Genomic DNA, 27,568 nt, shown 5'->3' with positions numbered 1-27,568 from the left:
TGTTGGGAATCTTCGGGAGGGCCTTTGTCGAGGGCCCTCCAGCAAATCGTACGGCCAAATGTAACAATTAACCAACCATCAAACAAATGTGTATAGGCCCAACCAAAACCACCACCGTTAAATAATTGTACGATTTATTTAAATAGGCCCAACGAAAAAATTACTCTTATGGCCCTTTGTTGGGAATCTTCGGGAGGGCCTTTGTCGAGGGCCCTCCAGCAAATCGTACGGCCAAATATAACGGTTGCCCAACTAATACGTAAACAAAGGCCCAACAAAATCCCTACAAGAAAATGCTATTAGGGTAGCACCATTATTAAATGTTATATAATATCCCGAGCTAAAGTACTAAAACACTACTATTGAAATGGGAATAAATAGTCATATGATGAGAACCGGAAATACCGGTACCGGGTCTTCAGTACCGGTTCTTTTGACACCATAAAAATACCCGGTTCTCATATTCCCGGGAATTCCCGGGAGCATGCCCTAGTTGTGATACCTAATCGACGTATCTTTGCTTTAAAAAAAAAAGCGCTGATGGCCTAGCGGTAAGAGCGTGCGACTTTCAATCCGGAGGTCGCGGGTTCAAACCCCGGCTCGTACCAATGAGTTTTTCGGAACTTATGTACGAAATATCATTGGATATTTGCCAGTCGCTTTTCGGTGAAGGAAAACATCGTGAGGAAACCGGACTAATCCCAATAAGGCCTAGTTTCCCCTCTGGGTTGGAAGGTCAGATGGCAGTCGCTTTCGTAAAAACTAGTGCCTACGTCAAATCTTGGGATTAGTTGTCAAGCGGACCCCAGGCTCCCATGAGCCGTGGCAAAAATGCCGGGATAACGCCAGGAAGAAGAAGACGTATCTTTGCTTTGGGTAAGTGTTAACGGTCAGTATTTACACAAACTAAACAAATAAAACAACATATGAATATGTATTTTATATTTACAAATATATCGCCATCCAGGCGTCCAACCCTATACGCAATAAATAAAAAACACCATTAAAGATATTGTAATTACATTGAATATTTCCACTACCAAGAAAAGGTAGGACAGACAAGCCAATTTCAAAACATGGAACAAGTCATACCTATTTACTAGTTAAATGTTCATGTCTTAGTTTATGGCCCCTCTACACCATCGGCAATGATGGTCCATTACAGAATGGGCGACGATTCCATCGTGTGGACAGGCGCACAATAGGGTATTTTACTGTAACTATTTAATATAAAAAGTAGGTGAGTTGACCGTGACGTCATTGTGTAGTGTTTCATATAAATCCATAATAGCAAATCGTTTTGACAGTTATATAAAATAAACTGATTTGAATAGTAGGATAATACTCCATTAAGGCCGGCACATATTTGGTGTTTGCTTGAAAACCGACAGAATGGCGATAACGTTACATCATCGCCGATCATGGGCCACTGTAGGCTACTTAGAGGTACAATAATATAGAGATGAAACGGGGGAGGGGCCAAATGACCGAACGAGATACACTTATACAACTTTCAGTACGAGTAGCAGAGAAAGCGGTATTATTGCTTGTCCTTGTCAGTCTCACTTTTTGTTTGTTCCCCACCATAAAATTTATGGTGGTAGGTACATTTAATGTAGTATGGTGTATCTTCTCTAGGGGGTAACTGCACAAAAGATCCCGATGGGTCGAAGTGTATCCGCAAGGGCCCCCGAAAACAATAAGATAAGTATGGTGTAAGGTGGGCAACAAAAAACCCAACCGAATTACGTAGATTGTTTTTGGTATATTGTCAGGAATGTTAAAACGTGTTTTTAATATTGTCGCATTGCGTATGTTTTGTCCCTCACGGAGGCACGCGCACGCCACTTCTATGGTAGGCTATTAATCCTTCACACGATCGGGATCACCTGCAATGGCCCATCATGGCCAACGGTGTAGAGGAGCCATTAGAGTAGAAATACTACTACAATTCTACAGTTTTACTCAGGCGGTTTATAAGTTATTACGTCTGCGACAGATTGGTTGGCTGTATGAAGTCGAAGTACATATGTATTACCCAAGTTAAAAATAAAACTGTATTATATAAACTAGATTTAGTTATATAATATAACCAGAGATATATATATAACTCCGTCAGATATAACTCAACTATTAAAATATAACCGCGTAAGTGCCTTACCAACCGCCTAAGTAGTAGACCTAAACTACGGTACCTGGCCCAAAGGCCCGGTTATTAAACTTCTCATACTATTATAGGTCCATGTTCGCTAGTACGTCGCCATGAGGTATATCCGAGCGGCCGAGGTGCTCACAAATATCTGAACACGCCTCTATTGTCAGGGCGTTAGAGTGCGCGTTCGGATATTTTTGATCACCTTGGCCGCTCCGATATATCTGATGGCGAACTTACATCTTTAAATGAAATGACCCACTTATGAAAGCAGGGTTTTCTTATACCCAAATGAAATTAGATAAGAACAAATTTATTATCTTATACATAGTTTTTGATTTTCTCTTCCTACTACATTTGGAATTAATGTTTGTGCTTTTATTTTTATAACATTTTTGCACACAAAGGAAAATATTTATTTATCACCAAGCCGTATTGCTAACTAGGAGGCCAATTTTGATGTCAAAATGTAAGTTTAAATTGGCCTCAAGGACATAGCAAAGCTGCTTTGTAGGCCCTCGCTGCGCTCAGATACTCCCGATCGACCTCGCGCATAAACAACATGGAAATTGAACTTAATTCTAATGCACGCAAGTCTCATTTCTCTCAAATATGTTGGCGTGCGATACCAATTTATATTAAAATCGGTTTATCAGCGACAAAAATGTGAAGAATACTATAAACAAATCATATCCATAGATTTCAGAGCGAAGTACGAAACGTACATGAATTTGTAGGGCTTAAAAAGGGGTCTACTAACAAGTATGCTGCAGTTGACACTATTTAACCCTTTGACCGGCATGCAAACCGCATTCCGACAAGCTTCACGGTGACGCGCCGCATACGATAGCCGTGGCGTTCGAACGGTTAAAGTACCTACACATCAAGAATATATTACAATTATACTTTTATAAATCGATGTTTATTACAGTTAATTTCATAATATTTTATACAATATATAGTTTCGTTCCTACGGTTGTACGGTATCGAATATATATATATATATCAATATTGTAAACACACATTACACATTGTATTTGTGGGTCGGGGTTCAATAGGGAGGATTCGATATTAGACATTAATAACACGGCCATTTTGATATTTTGGTAGACATTAGATAAAAGTAATAAACACATTATTTGAAAATAAGTTGACTTTATTGAAATAAAGGTTACAATTAATAAAAGTTCTATTCATCAGGCCTTATTCAAGAAGATCAAAAAAAGCTGTGTTAATTTAATAATTCTCACGATCACGATTTTCTGATGGAAAGACACATTTATACTTATATAAATTCTTAGTTAAAACAACCACATAATCCACATAATAGTGTCCTCTGTTTTAAAGTTTATAAAATGTCCACCAAAACAACAAAATGGCTGCCCTAACTTGACAAATACCTTGAGGAACACGGACTTGGCGTCTTGCTTGGACTTGGTGTGTGTGTGTAGTAAATAGTGTAAATACCTTTCGTCTTATATGTTCCATATAAAGTTATGTAATCCAAAAGCGCCCTTTTCCAAAGTTTACTATTCAAAATGTCCGCCAAAACAACAAAATGGCCGCCCTAATATGACAGAAGTACTAGGTTTCCAGGATCCAGAAGTACATCAGGAACACCAGCAATATGACGACGCCAGCTGTCACATTTCATGAGCATGGACTTGGTGTTTAGGTAGATATTGTAAATATCGCCCGTCTTATATGTTCCATATAAAGTTATTTCGTATTTTTCCAAAGTTTACTATTCAAAATGTCCGCCAAAACAACAAAATGGCCGCCCTAACTTGACAGAAGTACTAGGTTTACAGGATCCAGAAGTACAACACGAAAACCAGCAATATGACGGCGCCAGCTGTCACTTTGATGAGCATGGACTTGGTGTTTAGGTACGCGGCGTCCTTCTTGTATTTTTGCGACATCATGGAGAGGGACTGCGTTTTTGTGTCGAGCTCTGAAAAGGATACGGTATGGTTAATTTATTACAGAAAAGTATAAAAATTCTGTAAGTAAGCCTCAATGGCTCTTTTACAATACAATAAAATATTTACAGTAATATCATTTAGTGACATGAAAAATACATAGCATAGTTTGTAAATACAACATACAATACCTGAGTAAACATTACATTATAATATTAGCTGCAGCGATTTAAATAGCCCACGCAGTGCGAGTGTTATTTATGTCATATGATATAGAAGTTTGACGTTTAAAATAACACTTGCAATGCGTGTGCTAACAAAATCGTCGCAGACTTTCCTTGGTTTAACTCAGCTAACTCTATATTGTTTTTTATTTTACCAAAATATATAAAACTGATTCTGTTCGCATTGGCCGCAACGTATTAGCTTAAAATTGTCATGGAAAATTAGATTTAAATCGCAGAGCAAAAATAGACATAACATTATAATTATAATACATACGTAGTGAAATTGTTTCTAATTTATTGTTGCTGACAATTATTTTCTAATCCATGGTGTAAAATAATAAAATACTTCAGTCAATATTTTGCAGAAAAGGCCTTGAGTTACAAATGAAATATAAGTTAGTCATGTATCATATATCAAGCTCGCACCGAAATCCCGGGCGTCAGGACATTAGGCAATCTATAAATAGGCGTGACGTAGTTAGTGCAATCGATCGAGCATGCGTGGTGCAAAGTGCAAAGGTGACTGCACAGATCCCGACTACTAGACGGAGCACTTAGTAATATAGTATTGTTAACTAAATTCTTAAATGAATAGTCATCACACAAATAAATGGCCTTACGGGGATTCGAACCCAGGACCATCGCCTTCACGGGCAGGATCACTACCGATTAGGCCAGACCAGTCGTCAAAAAAAGACGCAATGTGGGAAGGCCCCAAACTAGACTGACCGAAAATCTGGATAGAGACGCGGGAAACGGGACGCCGTTGGTTGAGGGCAGTGAATGACCGTTCGTTGTGGAGATCCTTGGGGGAGGCCTTTGTCCAGCAGTGGACGTCTTTCGGCTGAGATGATAATGATGATGATGATGAGTCCGGTGTATACGGTCCATAAGCACAGAATATAATTTGTTTATTACTAATATTAAATTTGTCTTTCCCACGTAGGGGCCCTTTTGACACTTTAATGACATGTAAAGGGTACACCGAACAATTTGCATGACTAACTTGATAAGCTACCACTGTTACCACGCGTAAGATATTAAACTTAAATAATGCATTCGCTTTTGCGGTATTACTTAATTAATATTATATGTAATTTTGCAGTATTACTTAATTAATATGTAATTCGCATCACAAACGTGCCAATTTCATAAAGCGGTCGAATTCAATAGGTATAGTCGCACCAGATATATCGCAGCTAGCATAATCTTTCATTCGCTTGCAACCATGTTTATAATAAGAATTCAATTTACCTACCCTGACGGAAATATAAGTTTAACCTTTTGACCAGCAAATACGTCAACTAACGCGCGCGGGGCAACCCTATAATCAATCTTCGTGCACTCCAACGTGCATCAATAATGATTGGCTGCGCCTCGCTGCAACACGTCGTCGATGTTCTGAGGGCCCACCGCGAACCACGCTCGACGTGTTGCCTCTCTGTCGCACTTGTAAATTCGTACGTAAGTGTGACAGGGAGGCAACACGTCGAACGTGGTTCGCGGTAGGCCCTCTTCATCATGATGCGCTGCCTGCTGAGATCAATAAAGAATGAAAGCCATCAATAACCGCGGGTCATCAAATGAACTACGAGCGGCCGGGTTGAGCTGGAGCGAGGCCAGAGGGGTCGCTGAAGATAGGAAGGCGTGGCGCGAGCTTATGAAGGCTCATCGCATTGGACAACAACACCATCAATAAATACTGACCGGAGAGCACGGCGCCTCGCTGCAGCACGTCGTCTATGTTCTGCATCATGATGCGCTGCACGTCGCCGAGCTGCCCGCCGAGGGCGGCCGCGGCGCCCGTGCGGCGCGCGCGCGTCCCGCCCTGCAACCAAACACACATACAGGGGGAGCTACAGTTACACCAAGACAAGTTGCAACCATTTTGATAACACACACTGTGTTATTTATAACATTAGAGACCTCCTTTCAGGCATATTCGGACTCGGCTCCGTACGGCTCAGCATTGCTTTGAAAATACGCCTATATTCTAAATTCTCTTTGGTTATAACCAAATTTGATTTGACTTGATTTAACAATACAATTGTATATGGTACACTACACCGCAGACCTAAAGTATGTTGTCGTTGTTTTCTTTAATATCTCATGTTTCTATTATTTATTATTGTATGGTACTTATGTACATTATGCAACCACATAAGATTAAAAATACACCCTAAGTATGAAACATCTTATATATTGTAATATTTATTATATGTATAGATAACACTATAACAAAAAATATAACACTAACTCGCGTCCAGGCAATAATTGTTAAAAAAAAATCTCGCTGTCATGACGTGATATGCCCAGTACCTATATGAAGGCAGACTGTTGGTACTTACAGAATAATGAACATTAACTTGAATAATTTACCTCGCTGTACTGGCGCCTCGCTCGCTGCATCCACGTATCGAACTCAATGAACGTGTAAGGCCGAGTCACCGTGTTCACCTGAAGGACAGACGGAATCAATAAACAAAACTTCAACTATAGGTCGCCAAAGTGGCCATGAATAAAACTGTACACAGGAATTAAATGAATGGAGACTCTTAAGGCAAAAGTTGGAATCCGACCGCAGACGACAGCAAGCAGCAGATAATGTATCGGTGTTGCTGGTTTCTATGTATTTTTATGATCCATACGTAGTTAACGACATGAAGTAAACGACGGGTCGGTGGCGGTAGACGACTGTCGCCTGACCGCAGATTAGGAGCCCATTCCTCGAATTAACGGTATTAGACTATTTCCAGTCGGGTGTCGTGAGCTCAACCAATAGAATTTTTGAAAGATCATAGAGCTTTTGTAGAGCACAATACAGTTACCTAAAATATTTATATCGCATAAAGTAGAACATAGGGTACATTATCTTCTAACATACTATGCTACTCTCTGTATAGCAACAAAAAGAAGTTGATTCGCCGATTAGTAACTATTATTAGTTGACAGTAACTCACCCTCTTCCCGTACTGCTGGTAGAACTCCTGGGCGATCTCCTCGAGGTAGCTGAACGCTAGCCGTTTGTTGTAGTTCCTCTCACACAGCACCAGGTAGCAGATCTCGTTCTCAATCAGATAGCTGCAACGTTAAATGTGGTTTTAATTAAATATATGGTTATAAATGTAATATAGCTTGGCAAGAGACAGCATAGGCAAAGAGAATCATACTGTCTTTTTCTTATACTAGTATTAAAATAAAAATAAAATAAAAAAGCCCTTTATTCATTGTAACGTGTTTACATAAAAAAATTGAAAATAAAACTATGACTTATAATATGTGTTATTACTAATGAATCCCTAGTGGGTAAAGGCCTCCTCCATTGCTGCCCATTTGTCCCTGTCTTGTGCTGTCGCCATCCAGTCTGTGCCGGCCGTTCTTTTTAAGTCTTCCTCCCAACGCATTTGTGGTCTGCCCCGGCCTCTTTTGCCAAGTGGACCTCTCCATTTGGTGACTATTAATGTCCATCTCTTATCTGTAAGCCTTGCTGTATGGCCTGCCCACTTCCATTTTAGTCTTTTTGCATAGCTCAAGGCTTATTTTTGAGTGTCTTATTTTATCTATTTTTCTTATATTGAGCATGCTCCTTTCTAGCGCCCGTTGACATGTAATGATTTTTCTTTGAGCTTTTGCCGTGAATTTCCAAGTTTGGCTTCCGTATGTCATACATGGCAAGACACTTGAGTTTAGGACTTTAGTTTTAATGGCTATTGGCATGTTACTTTTAAATATACCTTTTAGGCTCCAGTACTTGTTCCATGTTTGTTGTATTCGCCTTTCTATTTCCGTTTCATTATTGTCTTTATTGAAGCTAATGTTCTTTCCTAGGTAGGTATATTTTTCTACATATTCCAGCGTGTTTCCATTTACACTTAGTGGTCTTTTCCAGCTATTTGTCATTGCCTTTGTCTTACTTAGGTTCATTTCTAGTCCTACTTTGATACTCTCTATGTGTAGGGATTCCGTCATGTGATGTAGTTGCGTACATGACTCCGCTATCAACACTAGGTCATCTGCAAATCTTAAATGATTTAAGTAAGTACCTTGTATGTATATTCCTAATTTACTCCATTTTAGCTTGCTGAAGATGGTTTCTAGAATGGCGATGAATATCTTAGGAGACAGTGGGTCTCCTTGCCTTACTCCCCTTTCTATGGGAAAGGTTTGGCCAAGTGACTCTAACTTGATTCTTCCTGAGTTTCTTCTGTATATACTTTTGATGACCTCTATGTATACATCATCCACTCCTTGTTCATTTAAGCTTTCCCATATACTTGTGTGGGTTACGGTATCGAAGGCTTTTCGGTAGTCGATGAAGGCTAGATACAAGGGTCTCCTCTGCTCTTGGTATTTTTCTATGATTAATTCAAGTGTGTGTATGTGGTCTATCGTCGAATATCCTTTCCTAAAACCTGCTTGTTCCACCGGTTGTTTGGCTTCTAATACTGTGCTTATTCTTGAGTTGATTATTGATGAAAACAGCTTGTAGAGGCTGGGTAGCAGGCTTATTGGTCGGTAGTTGTTGATATCCTTTGGGTCGCCTTTCTTATAGATTAGTATAATGTTTGATTCAGACCAGTCTGAGGGTGTCTCTGAACTTTGTAGTATTAAATTGAACAGTACAACATACTAGTATTATCACCCAAAAAAAGGGTATAGAGATAGATTATACTTCTTTATACTTACTACTACTACTGTCAAATTTAGTTTGCCATCAAAAATACACATACCTACGTATGTCCATGATTTTGGAATTTATGGATCATATTTCTTTTAATTTATGGATTGGATTATAGAAGATTAGATTAAGGCAATTCTAGTGTGGTGACGGCAGTTACAAACGTGTTTAAGACTTCATTTACTTTACATTATTTTTACAAAAAATTAAAATTCGAAACTAGAATTCATCATTGAACTAGTGAATTTAGTTAATATGTTATATGCAAAGCAAAATTACCAAATAACAAGATTATTAGCCTATTGCAACATTTTGTAATCTATGGGTCGCGAGCGCGACCCCTCGTTAGTCGCAACAAAATTTTAATGGGCCCTGAAATAATATTTTTATGTTAAGATGGCCATGATGAGGGTCCCATAATGCTTGGTGTTAATTGGGTCGGAGAACCTCTGGCTTATTGTTTGACATTTCATTTGAGAAAATACACCTTATTGAATTGAATCAAGAATGTAAACAGCCGCCATACACACAAAAACATTGTGTGATTACCAAAGTTTCAAATATATCTTCTTGATGGTGGCAATCAACAAGTAATAATACTCATTATGTTGAAAGTGCACTCAGTATGTAGGTGACTGTTAAGTATGCTTCATGTTTACCCAAAATTGAGTCTTCATACATTGACATTGAGTCACTTTTACGTCATTACCATGTTACGGTCAATACCTAGAGGTTTAATTTTCTAAACACAGCCAACAGGTATTATTTCGTTTTGTTGTGTACTTTTATGGATGTTAAATGAATAGGTGCCGTGTAAATGACTTGTGAATAATTACGGTGCGAGAAATAATAGTAAATCGAAATAAAAAGTAAAAAGCAACTCACTGGAACAGGAAGGGTCCGGATTCAATGGAACAGCGTAGCGGAGACTGCGGTCCTAGCTTCCTGAACAGCATTTTCGCCTGATTTTGGTACTCCAAGATATTGCAGCCGCTCTGCCGAACGCAAAATAAATTGAAATAACTAATTAGAACAACGTGATAACACAAAGTTATGAGTATTTACGGGCTTGTAAGGGTTGTGGCTAGTATCTGGAATACCTGTTCGTCGTCTTGCATGGTTGCGGCGAGCGGCAGGCCGTCGACAACTCGCGCGATCATCGTCATAAGCACCATTTTGATTTTTAAGTTGATAACTGTTTATTCGTAATACTATGAATGTTCCGACACTAAATAATTGTCTGTTGAGTTTTGTAAACAGCACTAGTTCGATTTATTCACATAACAATCGTGTATTTCTTGACATTCTTTGGGAGCGACTGTGGCAATGGCAAGTTGGCTACACAGCTGCGTATAGCGTTTTGACTATACACGTCATCGCAACCGCAGTAAAGGTGACAGTTTTGACAACCGTCACGTCAGCCATAATGACAGTTAAGATGCGTTCAGGGATTTTAACAATTTAAGAACTATTGAAATCGGTAGAACAAGGAATATTAATTTGATAATTCAGTGATGTTTAAATTTTTTCTCATGTTGTATTTATTAATCATGAATTAGCTACTTGATACAATTTAGTTTCAATTTCGATAATATTTATAAAAGCGCTACCTAGTGGGGAGTAGCCAAACTTGTTACTAAGATTGTTTAGAGGCTGGTTGATTTCGGTTCAGTTTTAATCTTTGCTACAAGATGGCGCTTTAATAAAAATTTGAGTTTCAACTTTTAGGTATTTGTACCTTTTAGGTAACACTTGGTAATTTAAAACCAAAGTGAATAGATAGTATAGAGGGGTCCTGTCACAGTAAATTTTGTAGTCTCTGTAAATGTATTGCCATCTATCGACAAACGACTAAAACTCAAAATAAACACGTATAAAATTATCAAAATAGTGTACATAAATGGATACATAATTTTATTATTTTTATATTAGTTTGACCATAAATGTTCATTCTTTGATATCTATATGTTAAAATTGTTAAATATGAAACGGTGTCGTCACGCCGACTTTATTCATCTTATACGAAGTTACGTATGTCTTTGGTAAAACCAAGTAAAACTAATGGTGCGGCCACATACTCGACGAGTGGTATGGGCAGTAGTGAGCAGTCAAAGAGAATATAATCACTACGTTTTGAGGGAAGTATGCAGGAAAATATTGCAGAACAGTATGGCGGCCGATGACGACTGGCGCGGTCACACTACGTCTCTGCCTATTTCTCTTCTCCGGTCACATACTCGTCGAGTATGTGACCGGGGTGTAACGCAAGATGCTTGCTAGAGGTGTGAGGCTATTCAATGTTTTAAACCCAAAGAATTAACCGTTGCGTTCTATGACAGGTACCTATCCAAAATACTTGGGTACCTTTTGTCATTTTTGAAAGCATGATAGTTTTATATACTTACTAGGCAGGTAATTTAATTACTTCGCTTATCAAAAAAAAAACATTTTGTAATTGTAACAATTCATGTTTGAAGTTTTCAAATGAAACCTTAGCTTTATTACTTTATAAAGATCGGAAAGCGGCTAAGTTAAAATGGGACCGGGCTGGTCATGTCTGCCGAATGCCGGACGACTTGTGGGCCAAGTTAACCACAGAGTGGGAGCCCCACGAGTCTAACCGGGGAGCCGGCAGGCCTCGTCGGCGATGGCGGGATAACTTGGACTCCTTCTTGAGAGGCTGGCCAGATATTGCACTAAATAGAGACGAGTGGAGAAAGAGGGGGGAGGCCTTTGCCCAGCAGTGGGACACAGTGGGCTCTGAATAATAATGAATATAATAATCTCGTGAAGGCCGAGAAGGACAAGTCCAGCAAGTACCTAGACTTAGCTCACGAGATAACCGCCATGTGGGATGTTGACTCGACGATCATTGTTCCTATAGTCGTGTCAGCGAACGGTCTCATAGCGAAGAGTCTCGACCAACACCTAGAGAGACTCTCGCTAGGTGGTTATATCAAGGGTCAGATGCAGAAGGCGGTAATTTTGGACACGGCGCGTATAGTACGTCGATTCCTCACTCTGCGGCCCTGACCACCGGCAGCTTGGGCCCTGCCCCGCTGCCGGCGGCATCCTAGGTTAGGTTTTTTATAATGTGTTTATAACTTTTTTTTATTGTTTTGTAAGTGTTTTTATATTTTACTTTTATATTCATATTATAATTAACCTAACTTAAGAAGAAAAATAAATAAAGAGAATATAATAAGAAAGATAAATATTACCATGATTGTTTAACTTACTTCTTGCGTGAAACACATTTAATATCAAGAGTGTGGCTGCGTGTGTTGATTGGGTTTTTAAAGGGTTGTTGATGAAAAAGAGCATTTTTATAGTGGATATTTTATTAACTGTATCATCATGCATCAAGTTTATGTGCTAAATCATTTACACTTATAACTAACTATACATAGAAAAATAACTTAACTATCGGGCAGAAAATACAGTATTTGTAGAGAATAACAACTAAATTATCTTTTATAATTATATTAACGTAACGGACTTTTAACTGATTATAAACTAGTGCCTGCGCTAGTCGCGCAGTTGCTCTCGGAGCGACACGAACGATCGGGGTGGGGGTAGAAGTTCCAGCCACACAGAAACATTAATAATCCCGAAGGAATCAAATTCTCTAAAATTTCTTTAAATACGACATTAATTTATATTTAATTTAATTTAACAATTGAGTACGTAGTACATAATATTGAATATTGAAAACGTCAAAAACTTCAGTGCGTGCCGCGGTACTCGACGGACCAATTTACCTATACTCTCGAACACTACCAAATTCATCCGAAAAACTACCATATTTTGGGTTTGAACCCAAAATATTATTCGTTTTGTAGGTAAGAAGTAGGTAGTTGACATAAAAACACCGAACTTTTTTTTCTTTCGTAGCTAAAGACTAAGCCATACTGCCTTTAAAAACAAACTGTAACTTTTAAAACTGTACTACGTAGTTGTGCCAATATTTCTCTCTCTCGCTTTTGAAACGGGCGAAGGAATACTGCCACTCAGTAGGGAGTATGGTAAGTCAGTCCGCCAGCGCTCGCCAATCTTAATCCGAGTCACTAACCTTCCGTCCCCCTGATTCTCTGCCAGCCAGCGGCTGTGTGCGTTATTTTTTTTAATCTCGAAAACCTCACACCAATATGGCTTCCAATTACAAATATTTTTTTAAAACTCTAAGACTAGGCTCGATTTTCGAGGTGCTGATAAAATTTACACTGATAAGTACATTATTTTATTAAACTTTGATTTTTTAACAACATCAATTCGACTAAAGATACGACAGAGCATCGTTTTAAATGCTTGCTCGAACATTCCGGTAACCGGGAACCGTCTAACGCAGAGCCTATCGGTCCTGAGAGCTCACATTCCATCACGTGGTCCAATCATTACATTTATAATTTAATTACAATTATCCATTTACAATAAAATTTCTAATCTAAAGAACGAAATTCCCTAAAAAGTAAATCATGAAAGCGTTGGTTAGGTTCGCGTGACGTGACACTAGAGGGCGCTGGTAGTAAACGCGAACCTCACCACCGCAAGGTACACGTATCAATTATCCAAGAAATAAATAAGTTAATCTATTAATTATATTTACAAAAGCATTACAAGTGCCGAAAAGTAAATTTTGAATCCTAGCTATACAAAAATACGATTAAATCCACATTTCAAGGTATATATATATAAAATTCAATCACATGGGACACTGGATTTGTTCGAAGAATTGGACACTGAGATCTTTAATACAATTTATACTTAGCACACTGGGTTTATATATGTATATATATATATATACCTGCATAGCCTGGATTGGTCTGTTATATATTAATTTCGAATGCCGAGATCCTGCGGTCCCCACATAGCACCTTCAACTGCCTTAAAAGGCCCGAGCCTGGCGGAGCGCGCACCTCCCACAACACATAACACCCTTACCACTACATAATTGATATAATTATTTTGAATATAATATAAAAATTACATGATAACATCCGAAAACTTAGTGGCGCAGTGCGAGCTCCGTGCAACATAATGGACACTTCCTATTCCTAACGATTCTATACGGACCATTTGAAAATATTAATACGGTATTGGCAAACTATTGACGGCCAGGGGAGCAACCGAGGACACACCAGCGTCACTCCGGTCTCCCAGCCAATCAGAGAGCGAGTTTATTAACCAATCACAGCGCAGAAAACTCTGCTCACTTCACGGTCATTTAGTTTACTTGATAGTGTGAGAGTTGTACGAAAATAAAGATATCTAGGCTACACTTTTAAAAACTATCTAGTTAAAAATTATCATGTTTTCTATAACATTGGACCACAAATCGTAATTAATTATTAATATTTAATTCAGGTAACAAAAAATGGGGGCGTCGCGCAGCTTGTTTGTAAGTCTAAAATGACGTAAGAGGCGTACACTTTTATGTCATTTGGGATTTACATCTGTATGCGTGAGGATTTCTGATATGCAGTTGGCGGGCAACGGGTTTAAATATTGATATGTACTTAAATGTGTTGACGCACGACGCCCCCTTAAATCGTATTTAAAATAATTATTAAATAAACATACATAAACTAGAGCAAGTTCACTTAAAACACTATTTAAAATAATTAACACAATTAACGCACAAAATATCATCCCTTAATTAAAGTATCAGGTTTAAACAGAAGTTGGCAGTAGATATCAGTTCTGTCGTAGTGTTCGTTGAGGCGCCCTCTGGCGGCCAAGAACTAAACTCAGCTCATGAATTAAGTTAACTATTAAAATGTCCTTCATTCATAACATATAATTATTTATATAACGAGAATATGCGAGCGACAGCTCCTATGAAGTCACAGTTAACCGTTAATGCGCGAAGCACCAAGATATACATCATCTGAGAAGATAGGTAATATAATATGATATTTTTGTCACTATAGTAAACATCCAAGTTCACGTAAATATTTCTTTATTATAAACTCTTAAAAGACTATTAATAAGGTTCTTACTGTAGATTCAATATGAAGTGTATATAGTATGAAGTATAGTTTGCGTACTCTGAGGTAGGCAGTTCGGTTCTCGACTTGCCTCGGGCCGGCCCGCGCCGGCCGACGACTATACGAATAGTTATATGTACAGAAACTTCTTAAAACTTCTTTAAACATTTAAAAATTCGTTTCAACATTATACAAAAATCGCTCCATCCTCGCGTAGCAAATTTAGTACTTTTCTGTGAATCCCCTAATATATATATAAACATTTTGAGCAATCATTTTCGTCTCCATACCTATTTTTGTATAAATATTAAATTCAACGACATTCTTTTAATTTAAAAATTTAGTTTATCCACATAGATTATTTAATCACGAAAACACTCTTAAGCGATTATAACGCGATGATGAAAATAGACGAATTTACTAAAGTGAATCAATGTTTAAGTGAAACGTACGAACGCAGTGTCCTGTCACTAAGAGATTCACACTCTAAGCCAACGAGCAGTCGATCTCCACGATATCCTTGGGGACGTCGACGAACTGGTACACGAGGCGCTGGCCGTCCACCTTGGCGAGGATGCCGCGCTGGTAGTAGTAGCGCAGGGCGCGCCCCATCGTCTCGTAGTTCATGTCTGGCTTGTTCTTGTGGAGGCCCCAGAGGCGAGACACGGCCTTGGAGTCGACCAGCTTGAAGACTCCCTTCTCGCGGTTCGTCCACTTGATGTAGCGCGGGCAGTACTCGCGGTCCTGAAGGAGCTTGAGCAGGAACTCCCAGAGGTAAGTTGTGGAGCCCTCCCGGCTCTTGCGCTTGACGCCGGGGGTGGGGGGCGCGTCGGCGCGCGGCCTCTTCTTGGGCTTGAGTTTGTTGTGGTGGTGGTGCCGCTGGTAGTCGCCGAAGTCGAACACCGAGTAGGGCAGGTCGTGCTCGGGGAGCGGCGGCGGCGCGGGCGCGGCGAAGTGGTGCGAGCTCCCGCCGCCGCCGTACCCGTAACCGTATGCCTCGCGTTCGCTGACCGCGCCAGCTGCAAAACAAAACACTATTTTAGTCATGATTGTCTGCATGAGCCACTGAAGACCTAGGGTATTTCTGATTGATGATGGTTCACGTAGCCGTGTTACTAGATCTTGTGGTTAGGCGTAGGCAAAACGGTATTTGTTTTTCGCAAACATTGGCGCTTTTTGTATGAAAAAAATGTACATAGGTACGAGTATTGTATCTATGTACTTCGTATGGGTAACTTTTCTTGCGATTATTTAAAAGAGTGTCATAACATTTCAATGTTAACTTTTATAATATCATGGTCATATTATAATGTCGTAGTTCAGATGCAGAAAGTGTGTACCTAAAATTATTTGCTACTTGCATCTGATGGGTCGATTCTCGCAAAAACGATTAATATCTCGACCTTATAAGACATTTTGACATACGAACATTCCGTTTTATGCCGACATTCTCGTATGTATCTTCAACTACGTTAGTGTCTGTTCCTGTTTCGCCAAGTAGGCCGGCAAGTTAGATCGCAAACTTCAAGTAAGATGGCTCCTTCCGTCCCAGTTGCCTGGGCCAACTTACAGATTGCCAACGAGGAAGCTAATATAACATAACTACATGATTTTGAACCTAGTTAGTTCTACGCAAGCTTTATATTCGTGCAACGAATGTACACCGAAGTTATTGGTATTGACTAGCGTAATAAGTTATTGCGGCTTTCTGAATTAGTCTATTGAATATTCTTCTGAATATTCAATATTGGTTCTGTTTTTTTGTTTTTAATGTTTAAGCATGATTTATACTGTTGATACATTTATAAAACAATTGTACGGACAATGGCTTCGCACAAAAAGCGTTGGTCCATGGGGGACTGAATAAAAAAAATGTAGTCTATGGACACAATCGCGTGACAGCGTCCGGTGCACGTGACCCCAATACAGTGTCGCCCTCTGTTATCATGTTACGTAACAGGGCGCTGCGCTGACCTTACTTAACACGTTGCGCGATGCGTGGATGAATTCCAAATTTAAACAGTTACGTTCCGTTCCGCTGGTTTATATTTTAATCGCGATTTTTCCGGTGCAACTCTAGAACCACTTGCGCAGTCTGATTCGATTCGATGCGCGGGTTATTAATTCAAATTGGGTGCACGTTCTTGAAGAAGGCCTATCTAACTAAAAACAGTATAAAAATAATGAATAAAAGGTAGATAAAAGGTATTTTAGCCGGGATTAAAAAGCTAACCAAATACTTGGAAGGTAATAACGAAATTAAATTATTTCTACGAACCAAGTGGCTTTGGTTACATTTTCTGACAAAAAACGCTCAGGTTTTCCCGAAATATGCAGGTTAAAAAAATATATATTTTGTAACAAATCTCAAGGCGATACAATAAACAATAAATGAAACTGAAACAAACCTTTTATGTATACCTATCACCTTGTGTATATATCATAATCCAAATCAAATAACACTTGAAATATTTAGCGTTCAAATATGACGCAAAAATGTTGCTGTACCTGTGTTTCTACGGTTCCGTAGCCAAATGGCAATAAACGGAACCCTTATGGATTCGTCATGTCTGTCCGTCTGTCTGTCTGTCTGTCTGTCCGTGTATGTCACAGCCACTTTTCTCCGAAACTAAAGAAATATACTGTTGAAACTTGGTAAGTAGATATATTCTGTAACAGCATTAAGATTTTCCCACAAAAATAGAAAAAAAACAATAAATATTGGGGGTGTTCGTGTGGAGTATCTATGAATAGGTCTTCAAAAATGAGTATCTATGGATATGTCTTCAAATTTCTAATATAATTTTTTGGAGCATTCCACGGGCTGTCCCGTACAAACGCATTTTATTTCCTGTGTTGCGACTTTTTTTTCGGCATTTAAAGTAGCCAATTATTTTTCTGTCCATAATTTTGTCCATTTATCATAGAAAAGGAAACTCTTGTACTTGCAAATCTTCAGAAAATCGCGTTTGTACGGGACAAATGGTAGACAATTTCATGGAATGCTCCTTTTTCTAAACTGAGTAGTTTGCGCGAGAGACACTTCCAAAGTGGTAAAACGTGTCTCCCCCCCTGTAAGTTCTAAAATAAGATAAAGATAAAACTAAACAAAAATTTAAAATGTACATTACCATGCAAACTTCCACCGAAAATTGGGTTGAACGAGATCTAGTAAGCAGTTTTTTTTAATACGTCATAAATCGTAAACCGCAATTTAATTATGTTACTTGCTGCTACGGAACACTTCATGGGCGAGTCCGACTCGCAATTGGCCGGTTTTTTTCAAATGTGATCAACTCACGAATCACCGGGGACCAAGTTTGGGATGCACTCTGCCAAGGTGACTCGGTCTAATTTATAAACATTTTTGTTGATAACGCGAGATAAGAGACGTTATGTAAGTTATTTGGTTACGTATTAAGGTTATCAATGTATTTATTTGCGAAAATATTTCAGCCGTGTGACCGCTTGTTGATCATAGGTAAATTGAATTAACAACATCCTGATTCTAATTATACTTGGTCAAACAAATCTTGTCAGTGGAAAAGGCGGCAAATTTAAAAAGAGTAGGCGCGAAGGGTTATGGTTCCATAGAATTTCGCGGCTATTTCTACTGACAAGATTTGCTTGACCAAGTATATTATGTAATCGATAAAAAAAAGTTTCGTATTAAAGGGCGTTACACATTATCTCCCACATGAATAAAGCCTCAAGCCGAAAAAACATCATCATCATCATCAAACACCATCAACAACATCTAAACGCGCGAAAGTGCCACAGAAAGCGAAACGGCGCGTCGAAGGTCAGACGTCGGCGCCATTTCCTGGTCAATGGCTGCGCCGCACACTCGCGCACCTTTCCGGTCACGCAGGACGGGATCTAAGGATGTGGGATCCGTCACGATTATTGCCTAAGTTTACACTTCTTCGTACGACAGTTTTACTTGGAAATTATGGATTATTTTAATTCGCAGGGAATTTTTACAGGTCTTAGGTTTTGTATATTGCTGGAGACACTGTAGGTAGTAGGTAGGTAAAAATAGTCTCTTTGAAATTGGAATGAACGAATGCTTTATTTCTGGTCACGTGTACATTTTTTACAGATTGCTGGCTGTTAAAATAATTAAACACCCGGAACACGCAGGTAGTGAAGTTTTAATTTTGTCACATACATTGTGACAATTATTAGTTTTGTCGACTAAATAGTGTTTAGTTTTAAGTTTATAAAATACATTATGTATGTTAGTCTGTAAGGTATTTGTAATATGGGCCTTGTTGCCTGAATTAAATTTCTAAATAAATAAATAAATAAAATTGTTCGTATTGATGCCAGTTATTCACTGAAATTATATTACTTTCATTCACGAGCCAGGAAATTGATAAAGCGCATAAAACATTATCGTTTCCGCCATGCTACAGATAAAACTATGTACCTATACTTAATGGTCACCAACTGTTGCTGACTGCTGTGGAGTTTTTATCAACAAACTAATCTCTTGCGAAAATAGATGATAAAAGTTTGGCAAACTGATAATGGAAGATAATGCACCATTGGAGTCATGTTTGGATACTGACGCAAGTGGAAACAGGTACGAGTAGTATTATCATTTAGATAAACAGGTTCGTAATAATCGAATAGACACTAGTTCTCTAGAGAACTAATATGAATGAATATGACGGAGGAAAGTCTTATTTTCTTTACAAGTTCTACTTATGGAGAGCAATCTGGTAACAATAAGCGCTAGGAGGAAAAGTATTTTGTGCCTCCTTGACAGTGGATGCAAAGTATGCGAATATTTCTTGCTAAATCTCCAGGTGAACACTAGAATTCTTTGCCCTGCTCCCCTCCCAACTCTGAGCTAATTATAGATTGTAAACGCTGTTTTCTCAAGTTCTCTTTGTAACTATATTACGCTACCATTTATTTTAGGAAGAAAAAGGAATTAGTATAGATAAGCCTGTGATATTGGAGGCTGAAGATGTTTAACAAAAGGTTTTAGATTCAAGCTCCCATAAACCAAGTGTTCATGAAATGAGAAAAACAGTTTTAAATTATACCCCAGGGTCCGACAAGACACACTGGTTTCTAGTAAAACTGAGTGAGCACAGTTTTTGTGTCAGTGCGATCTATAATTAGCAATCACTAACGTCTATTAAAACCATTATAACAGTATTAACATGAACCGTTCCCGTCTGAAAGCCTGAGAACCAAAAAAAAAGCGCGTTCTATATATAACTTCAAGATCAAGGCTACCCACCCTACGGTCTTAGAACCCAGAGCTAACTAGCCAGCAAAGTTACAAGAACAGCCGCGGGAGCAACTCTTAGACCAAACGGCATGGAAGAAAACTCGTAAGTGCCTCGGCGAAGCAGCGCCCGCGCGCAAATATAACTTTGCGAAGCTATCGCAAAAAGAAACAACTAGTAAACGATGCAGCTTTATTACCCAGGAGTTAGGGTGGGTATTCCTGTTCCAAGCGGGTCGTTTTATTCCCGGATGCAAGTATGCGAGCGGGAGGAGGGGGAACCGGTTGAGCGTAGCCTGTATATGGGTTGCCCCACAAACCCTGTGTGGGACTGCGGAACGCGAAAGCGCTGTTCAGGGAAGATGCCACATCTACAATATACAATGAGATATGCGATACATTCGCATTACGGCCAAAAGTCGACTCTTTAAGTCTTCATTGACATTGACAGACTGGATTATTTGATTCTGCCGAGACTGCACATAACGTCATAAAGGCGGTATTGTATTTACAAGGTAAATTTTCAAATTAATTTTACAACTTTATTATTCAATATACTAATCTTTTTCTAAGATTGTCGGTTAGATTTTCAACTGAAATGGATTTCCATTTCCTTATCTGTGGCATCTGTACCTATACGAGTATCTATATTAAAACTCCCAGATGATTATGAAATGCTGAATGCCGTATTGTAACGAAGAATTAATAAACGACACCGTTATATATAAAACACGGCGAAGAATACAGTCTTATTTGATTCATTACAATTAAAGCTCCCTATTAAATAAACACTTAAAAAAGTTCATAAATCCCCAGCGTTTAAAAAAAAATTATTGTGGTGATTGAACACAAGAAACGAAAAGCAGAAGATACAATTGTCACATGCGTTACGCAACGTTATTATTCTTGTTACGGTAACACGTGCCTCCGGGTGAACGACCTCCGATAAAAGTGCGAAAATACGCGTTAGATGATTTGCAAGATGGCGGCCACACCAGCGCTAATCTATATTTTTTATCTGCCAGCGGAATTGAAAAAAAAAGTGTGCCAGTATTTTTAATGCAACGAATGAGAGTGAGCAAATCGAGTTTTAATATGACATCAGTTTCAAGAGAAGGAATGTTACACACCTCATGTACCTATGCCTAGTCATTAGTAATTCCAATTTGTGGCGTGTTTGTTTGATTAAAAGCGGTAAAATTAACGATTATAGAGCTTAATGAGTTAATATAAAGTACAATCTTAACTTTCCGAGTGCATGACCTATGTATAGGCACAATATTATGTTGAATGCCCCGACGGCCTACTTATTTGTGGTTATTTCCGTAATATCCGTCAAAGGATGCGTTGACGCATTTATCAGCATTGCTCGTTTATTTACTCACGTTGATACTTTGAGGATAAAATATAAAAAATCAATATACATTATTGGATTTACCGAGATCAGTCATGAATATTCACATTAGCACTGAAATTCAAGACAATAAGCACCACTTAATTTTTTTTTCAGTTGGAATTTTTACGTTTGTACACGCCCTAACGCCGAATACGTGTAACAAACAAGTGTACTCGTCATCAAAGAAGTCTAATAATAACAAGTTTTTTTCTGTGCCTCAACTCAAACAGACTTCCGTTGAGAGCAATTAAAAAAATCGCACGTTCTATGTCTTCTCTTCAGCCAGTTCCGAATCCGCACTGCAGTTTTTTTTATTTACACGAGGCTAATGCTATGTTCCGATTTTTCAAGCCTAGGCGCAGCCTGCATTGGTGACAGGCAACCGCAATGGGGTCAAGGCGCGCTTGACGCAATCTTACTTATCTATTATAAATCATTGTTATCGTAGGTACTACACTTGTATTATAGCTTTCCTGTATGTTATACAAGCTGTTAGAGGTGTGATGACGTCACGGCCATTGGAAACTGGGACGTGTTGTTCCGACATCGAATCTAAAAGTGTTAATGGAAGATCGAATGATTCGCTCCACTGCGAGTCTGGGTCATAGACAAAGAGGGTTAGCTTCTAATTCAGGATCGTATATATCGTATAATCAGGATAAAAAGGTAGTGGCTATTTTGAAGTTGTATTTAAGAAATAAGAAGTTGTCATGGATTTCATAATACTTCTTAAACAATAGTGAGATAAATTAGATAATGTTATTTAAACTGGTGGATGTTTAGATAAAACTAGTTAACAAACTATATCTCGGCGACAAAATATATTTAGTGTTAAAAAGTTTGTATTCCAGCAAACCCTCTTTGTCAGTAGAAAAAGGCGCTCTATGGAACAACAAACCTTCGTACCTATATTTGCTAAAGTTACCGCCTTTTTCAACTGAGGGAAATGGCTCGCCAAACTATGAATAATATATTTTGAGCCATGACCATTTTTACATTTCATTTGAAATGCGAGCGCGTAAACTTTTTTTAATTGTTTTATTATGATGCTAGTGCAGTGCTGGCTTGTGTTTCTCCATTGAGGTGGTCTTCAAAACAGTTGTCCGCTGCATAGGCAACGTTCGGTGATGTCATAGCCGTGGGCCTGTGACCTTTACAATCCAGCGTTTCCGTTCCAATGCATTTGGATTGTTAAACGCACATTTGCATTTTGTTTTTGAAGCACTATTTAATGCACTTGATTCTTAAACGCTTAGTCGCTAAGAATATGTTATATGTCTAAAGTCAAAATGAAGTAAAAAACTGTTTCCATATAAAGCAAACATGACGAGGGCAACTAAGTATGTCTGGATTTATTACTTGTCGCGTTTTCCAAGAGGGTTACTTATACGTACCCAATTGTCATTTAATTTATTTTATTTCATGTGTACAGATGATCTTATGTATGATACTGTATTTTATACAGTATCAACATGAAATGAACCCAGCGAGGGTATAGCAACATAAACAACTAAAAACATATGAAATATAAATGCAGTGAAATCAGCCTCCAGACTTTTTAAAACAATCTTAGTTGTTTGTAATATTTTATTATATGTAAAGTACGTATAGTAATAATAATATTATTTATTTTACGGTCTGTCTGCATCAAATAATAAATGAGTACCATAGACATTTTGTATTTTTTAATCAGGACGATAACGCAGCCGCGCCGCGGTGTCATGGTGGCAAAACAGTTGCACAAATAAAGCGTTTGCTTACGGCTACCACATAAGGTTGTTTTGCAATATGTGTCTAACCTTCTGCAACGACTGATAGTGAGACTTCTGTATAATCTTTATCGTGGGTTGGTCTGCTGCCAAGTATTTGATATAATTTTAGGTTCACGGAAATCATACGCCAATTTTTTGCAGATTTGAAACTTGAATTACATTAATGATTATTAAATTAAGCAAACACGTAGGAAATCATTAAAATGATTTAATTTTAACCACTTCCAGGCAGTTTCTACACTATTTATTGATTTATTCGGCAGAATATCCCTAATGCGGCGCATAGAACCTTGGCAGGAGTTCTGCACCGAGTCAAATCGTCCAAATCCGCGTACCTAATAACTAACTCTTGAATATATACAAGAATAAGGGCTGATTTAGACGGCGCGTGAACTCGTATGCGATTCTAGTTACATTGAGGACTATTGGTTGCATCCTATTCAACCGACCAATCAAATACCGCAATGTAATGAAATTCGCATGCGAGTTCTCGCACCGTCTAAATCAGCCTTAAAACAAGTTTACCCGTCATTCAATATAGGTAGGTATAGTGTGAAAATAATCATTTACTTCTTGAGATGATGTACTTACCTCTTTTATTTTCTTGCAATATAAAACAGCCTGATAGAGTTGTTTTAATGTACATACACATACATAGGTACTTAGTTTATTAATTGTAAAATGTTTGAACCACTGAGTGACCCGTGGCAATATGCCGGGACTTCAGGACGATGACGTTTAAGTGGTTGTTTCAAATTGTGTCTTCACTAACCCAGGAAGTATTATTTGTGCGCCGACTTACTGGTAAACTCAACTAATGTAAATTTTACGCAAATATAGAACACTTCTGTGTGCACAGCATGTTCCGCGTCCGTGTCCGTGACAATGACTATAAAATGGCGGTCGCAAAATTTGCGGCTGTACAAACTATATAATTTGTCGAAACGAATTACTGAATGCGTTGTGTATGTGTAATCACGCGGTACTGTATTATGTAAAGTATGAGTCAAAATTCGAAGTGTTTTCGCTGCATTAAGGATCTTAAAAAATAAAGCAAACCTCAGAAAGTTTCTAGAATGTGAACTAACTTCTGAAGTTTACCGAACAGTATCAGTCATTCCCGAAGCGATGCAATGGAAGAAAAGTTAACTGTGCGCATTCATGTTTTTTCTCGACTATTGTGTTCCAGTGTATCTTGGCCTAAATGTAAAAACAAGGAGTGTATTTGGAAGACATAGTTATTCTGGGCCAAGTTTCGCTCACGATCCTGACCTCGCACAACCGCTCCGCCTAAATAAAGAAACTCTGATAAACTGCATCCGGCCGTTTATTTGCACTATCACACAAAAATATTATGTATGATAGCCCCGGGGTTATCAGTTAAAAATGTCGCAAGGTACAGTAGCGGTCAAGTTCCTTACTTTTAACTTTCTCACGTTTCATGATGATATAATGACAAGTTGACAACGTGCAATAATCGTTATAACTATGTACTTCTACGCTACGCTAAATACGAAATGGCGCTAGCTAATTCATAACAGTCACAAACGTATATTTTTATAAGATCTAGTTTTTGAGTACACAGGACATGAAATGGCAATTGATCATTATTTTAATCAGAAGAGCTGGCTGAATGATCACCTGTCGTAGTCTTGACTCTGGACTCTGTTTAAAAAAAGTTAAAATCTGACAAAATGGATGTCGCCAAGTTGAGAAGAGATACATATTTACAGGATAAATACGTTTGAATTATCTACTTAAAAGTAATTAATGAGCTATTATTGTTTTGTTTAAACTGATATTGTTAATATGATAAGTATTATTTACAATATTAATTATACTCTATGTAAGAACCCAGCTTTGTCAGGAGAATAACGAACGCGAAATTTAAAAAAACGAGGCACTATTGTTCGTATTTGCGTACAAAATTTGAATTTCTACCCCTAAAGTTGCTTGCCAGTATACAAGTCTAGCATGACAAGTTTTTTACTGTAAATCAGTCTAAGTAACAGTTTAGGTACAAGTCCTTTTATCCAAAAGGATTATTTTACTGTGGCTGAGGCGTTTTTTAACTCTTAAACTGATCGCACCGAGTTACGAGTAGACGAATAATGTTATTTCGTTCATCTCCGTACTTCTGACTTCCCAGTGTTTATCAAGGCACCACATAACATATCGACCATTTTAATCCACACCGCGACCCGCGTTTCGGACGACGAAGGTGATCCGAGTTCGAATACCCCGTTTTACGTAAACACTCGCAACTAACAAAATAACACTATCGATTACAGTTTCTGTGTGCAATATGTAATGAGTAGGTACCTACATACATACTCGTACATTACTGGAGCAAAATTGTAGGCGTTTTGCTAGCATACCACTAATAACACTGACATAGAGCTACGCAAACGGCTGAAAAAGTATTTATTGATACAGCCAATTCTGGGAAATATCCCCCTTCTGGAAATTTAAGACTTTATTGTATAAGTATATAACATATTATTATTTGAAAGGAAAATTCCTATTGATGTGTTTTTGCCAAAAAGTTATATCGGTCGGCGCAATGATATTTAACTGCCTACTTTGTAAATATTCGAGATAACATGTTGCAATATGAAAATTGGCTGAGCTTATCGGGACGAGAACTAACCTATCCTAACCTATGTTGCGTTACTTCCAAAACGACGTTAAGCTACGCACCGCCTTATTTGAATTTAAAGGTTGTGTTCAAAATAACAAACAAAAGACTCGTGAATTTGCAAATAGAATGCTCTAACCTACAATAATTAAAACATGTTATTTTCGGTTTCGAGTCGAAATCGAATAACAGACGTTACCTCTACTCTAATATACGAATTTGTACGTAATTGCATACGGAGCGGGCGGCGGAGGGGCGATAGACAGCGCGCGGGGCTGCTTGCGCCTCGCCGTGGTCAATGACACTGCGACATTGCATCAAGCGCGAAGGTCACCCCCCGCGCACCCTCGCCGCCCTCCCGCTGCCGCCGCGAATTCCTGCACTTCCCAAGACGCCATGTTTGATCAATCAGACGTCTTTGGAGTTTTAAAAGCGCGTGGGTTTGCGGAAAACTAACATTTATTGTTTCAATACCTACAGGAAAGCCAACTTCAATTCTGATAACAATTTTTATCAATTAAATCTAAAAGTTAGTGGAATTTTAAACAGTTTTTGTTCACCTACCTCCATTCTTGAACGTCTAGAACCTATTTAGGTACCTATCATAACATTTTATTTGCACAGAGGGTGCCATATATTAAAAGCAAAGACGTCATTTTTTCAAGATACCTTTTCAAATGCAAATGTAGGACACGACTTTGCAGGTTCTTTACCCATATTGTTAGTATTGCGAGGAAAATACAACTGCAAATTTTCGACGCGAAAGAAAAATGACATAAAATATACACACACATAAACCTCATACACCCTTTCTGATCGCCGCAACTAAAATCCTTTACGTCAATTCCGCTCGGTTAATAATTATTGAAAATAACGAACAATTAATATGCAAATTCTTTTCCCGGCCATTTTGAAACGGGTTAAACCGTTTTCATAAATATAAAATATCACTACCTACGTGTTTTCAACAGTCGAAAATTGATGAGTCACGGTAATATTGACCAAAGATTAAATAATTTAGTTAGTTACCGATATTAAGCTACAAAGTGTACATTTTTACGGCTCTATGCAATTATTGAATGCATTGGCATAAATATGACGTGCGATACAGTAATACATATTCTGCATGCTCAAAATTAATGGGAGCTTCATATCCGTAATAAACTGACAGACAACAAACATCCGACATTAATGACATTATTTATTTAATTACTTATTTGAAAGATGGTCGTCACATTGTAATCATATATCAGTCATATTTAGTTTAGACAAAAAATCTCTTGAACTAAACCGCCTTGTATACTTAACCAGCAGAGGAGTTTTTAGGCGGTTAAACTTTACGCTGCGTATTATCCAAAGGCCAAAACCTAGAAGCTGAAATTGAAGATGGCCGACCTTGTTTATAGAATGGTTTAAAATCACGTTCGTGCTGGACTTTACCATGTATTCAGGCCGGAGGAAGCGTTACAGGAAATCGATACTAGAGATAAACGGAAAGCAAAAATATGCGCGAAACACGCAACTAGGAAAACAGGTTTCGGCGTTTGATCT

General features: G+C 38.3%; 2 protein-coding genes across 5 annotated transcripts in view; both read right to left on the bottom strand.

Annotated features, from left to right (window-relative positions):
* The window catches only part of LOC134678400 (ecdysone-induced protein 74EF), a 263,550-nt gene that overhangs the window by 101,461 nt on the left and 134,521 nt on the right, over positions 1-27,568 (bottom strand). For 3 of the 4 annotated variants that reach the window (XM_063536964.1, XM_063536967.1, XM_063536966.1), the window contains one exon: positions 12,303-15,985. In XM_063536964.1, coding sequence (XP_063393034.1) covers positions 15,453-15,985 — 533 coding nt within the window. In that variant the 3' untranslated portion in view covers positions 12,303-15,452. Of the gene's footprint in view, positions 1-12,302; positions 15,986-27,568 lie in introns of those variants that run through there. The other variant, XM_063536965.1, reaches the window with a different exon arrangement.
* Positions 928-10,348, bottom strand: LOC134678226 (vesicle-trafficking protein SEC22b-B). The gene is made up of 6 exons (XM_063536697.1): positions 10,080-10,348; positions 9,865-9,974; positions 7,262-7,382; positions 6,681-6,758; positions 6,009-6,129; positions 928-4,106 (listed from the first exon to the last, which is right to left on the bottom strand). Exons 1-6 carry the CDS (start codon positions 10,152-10,154, stop codon positions 3,958-3,960), a joined length of 654 nt encoding a protein of 217 aa, XP_063392767.1. The 5' UTR covers positions 10,155-10,348; the 3' UTR covers positions 928-3,957.

This window comes from Cydia fagiglandana, chromosome Z (assembly GCF_963556715.1).
Source record: "Cydia fagiglandana chromosome Z, ilCydFagi1.1, whole genome shotgun sequence".
Taxonomy (NCBI): Eukaryota; Metazoa; Arthropoda; class Insecta; order Lepidoptera; family Tortricidae; genus Cydia; species Cydia fagiglandana.
The sequence above is the reverse complement of the archived record's forward strand: the minus strand, read 5'-3'. Positions and strand labels throughout refer to the sequence as shown.

Coding starts and splice junctions, on each gene's coding strand:
- LOC134678226 (XM_063536697.1), bottom strand. CDS start 10,154: ATGGTGCTTATGACGATGATCGCGCGAGTTGTCGACGGCCTGCCGCTC. Junction 9,975..10,079: donor CCATGCAAGACGACGAACAG/GTATTCCAGATA, acceptor TGCGTTCGGCAG/AGCGGCTGCAATATCTTGGA. Junction 6,759..7,261: donor ACCAGCAGTACGGGAAGAGG/GTGAGTTACTGT, acceptor TCTGTCCTTCAG/GTGAACACGGTGACTCGGCC.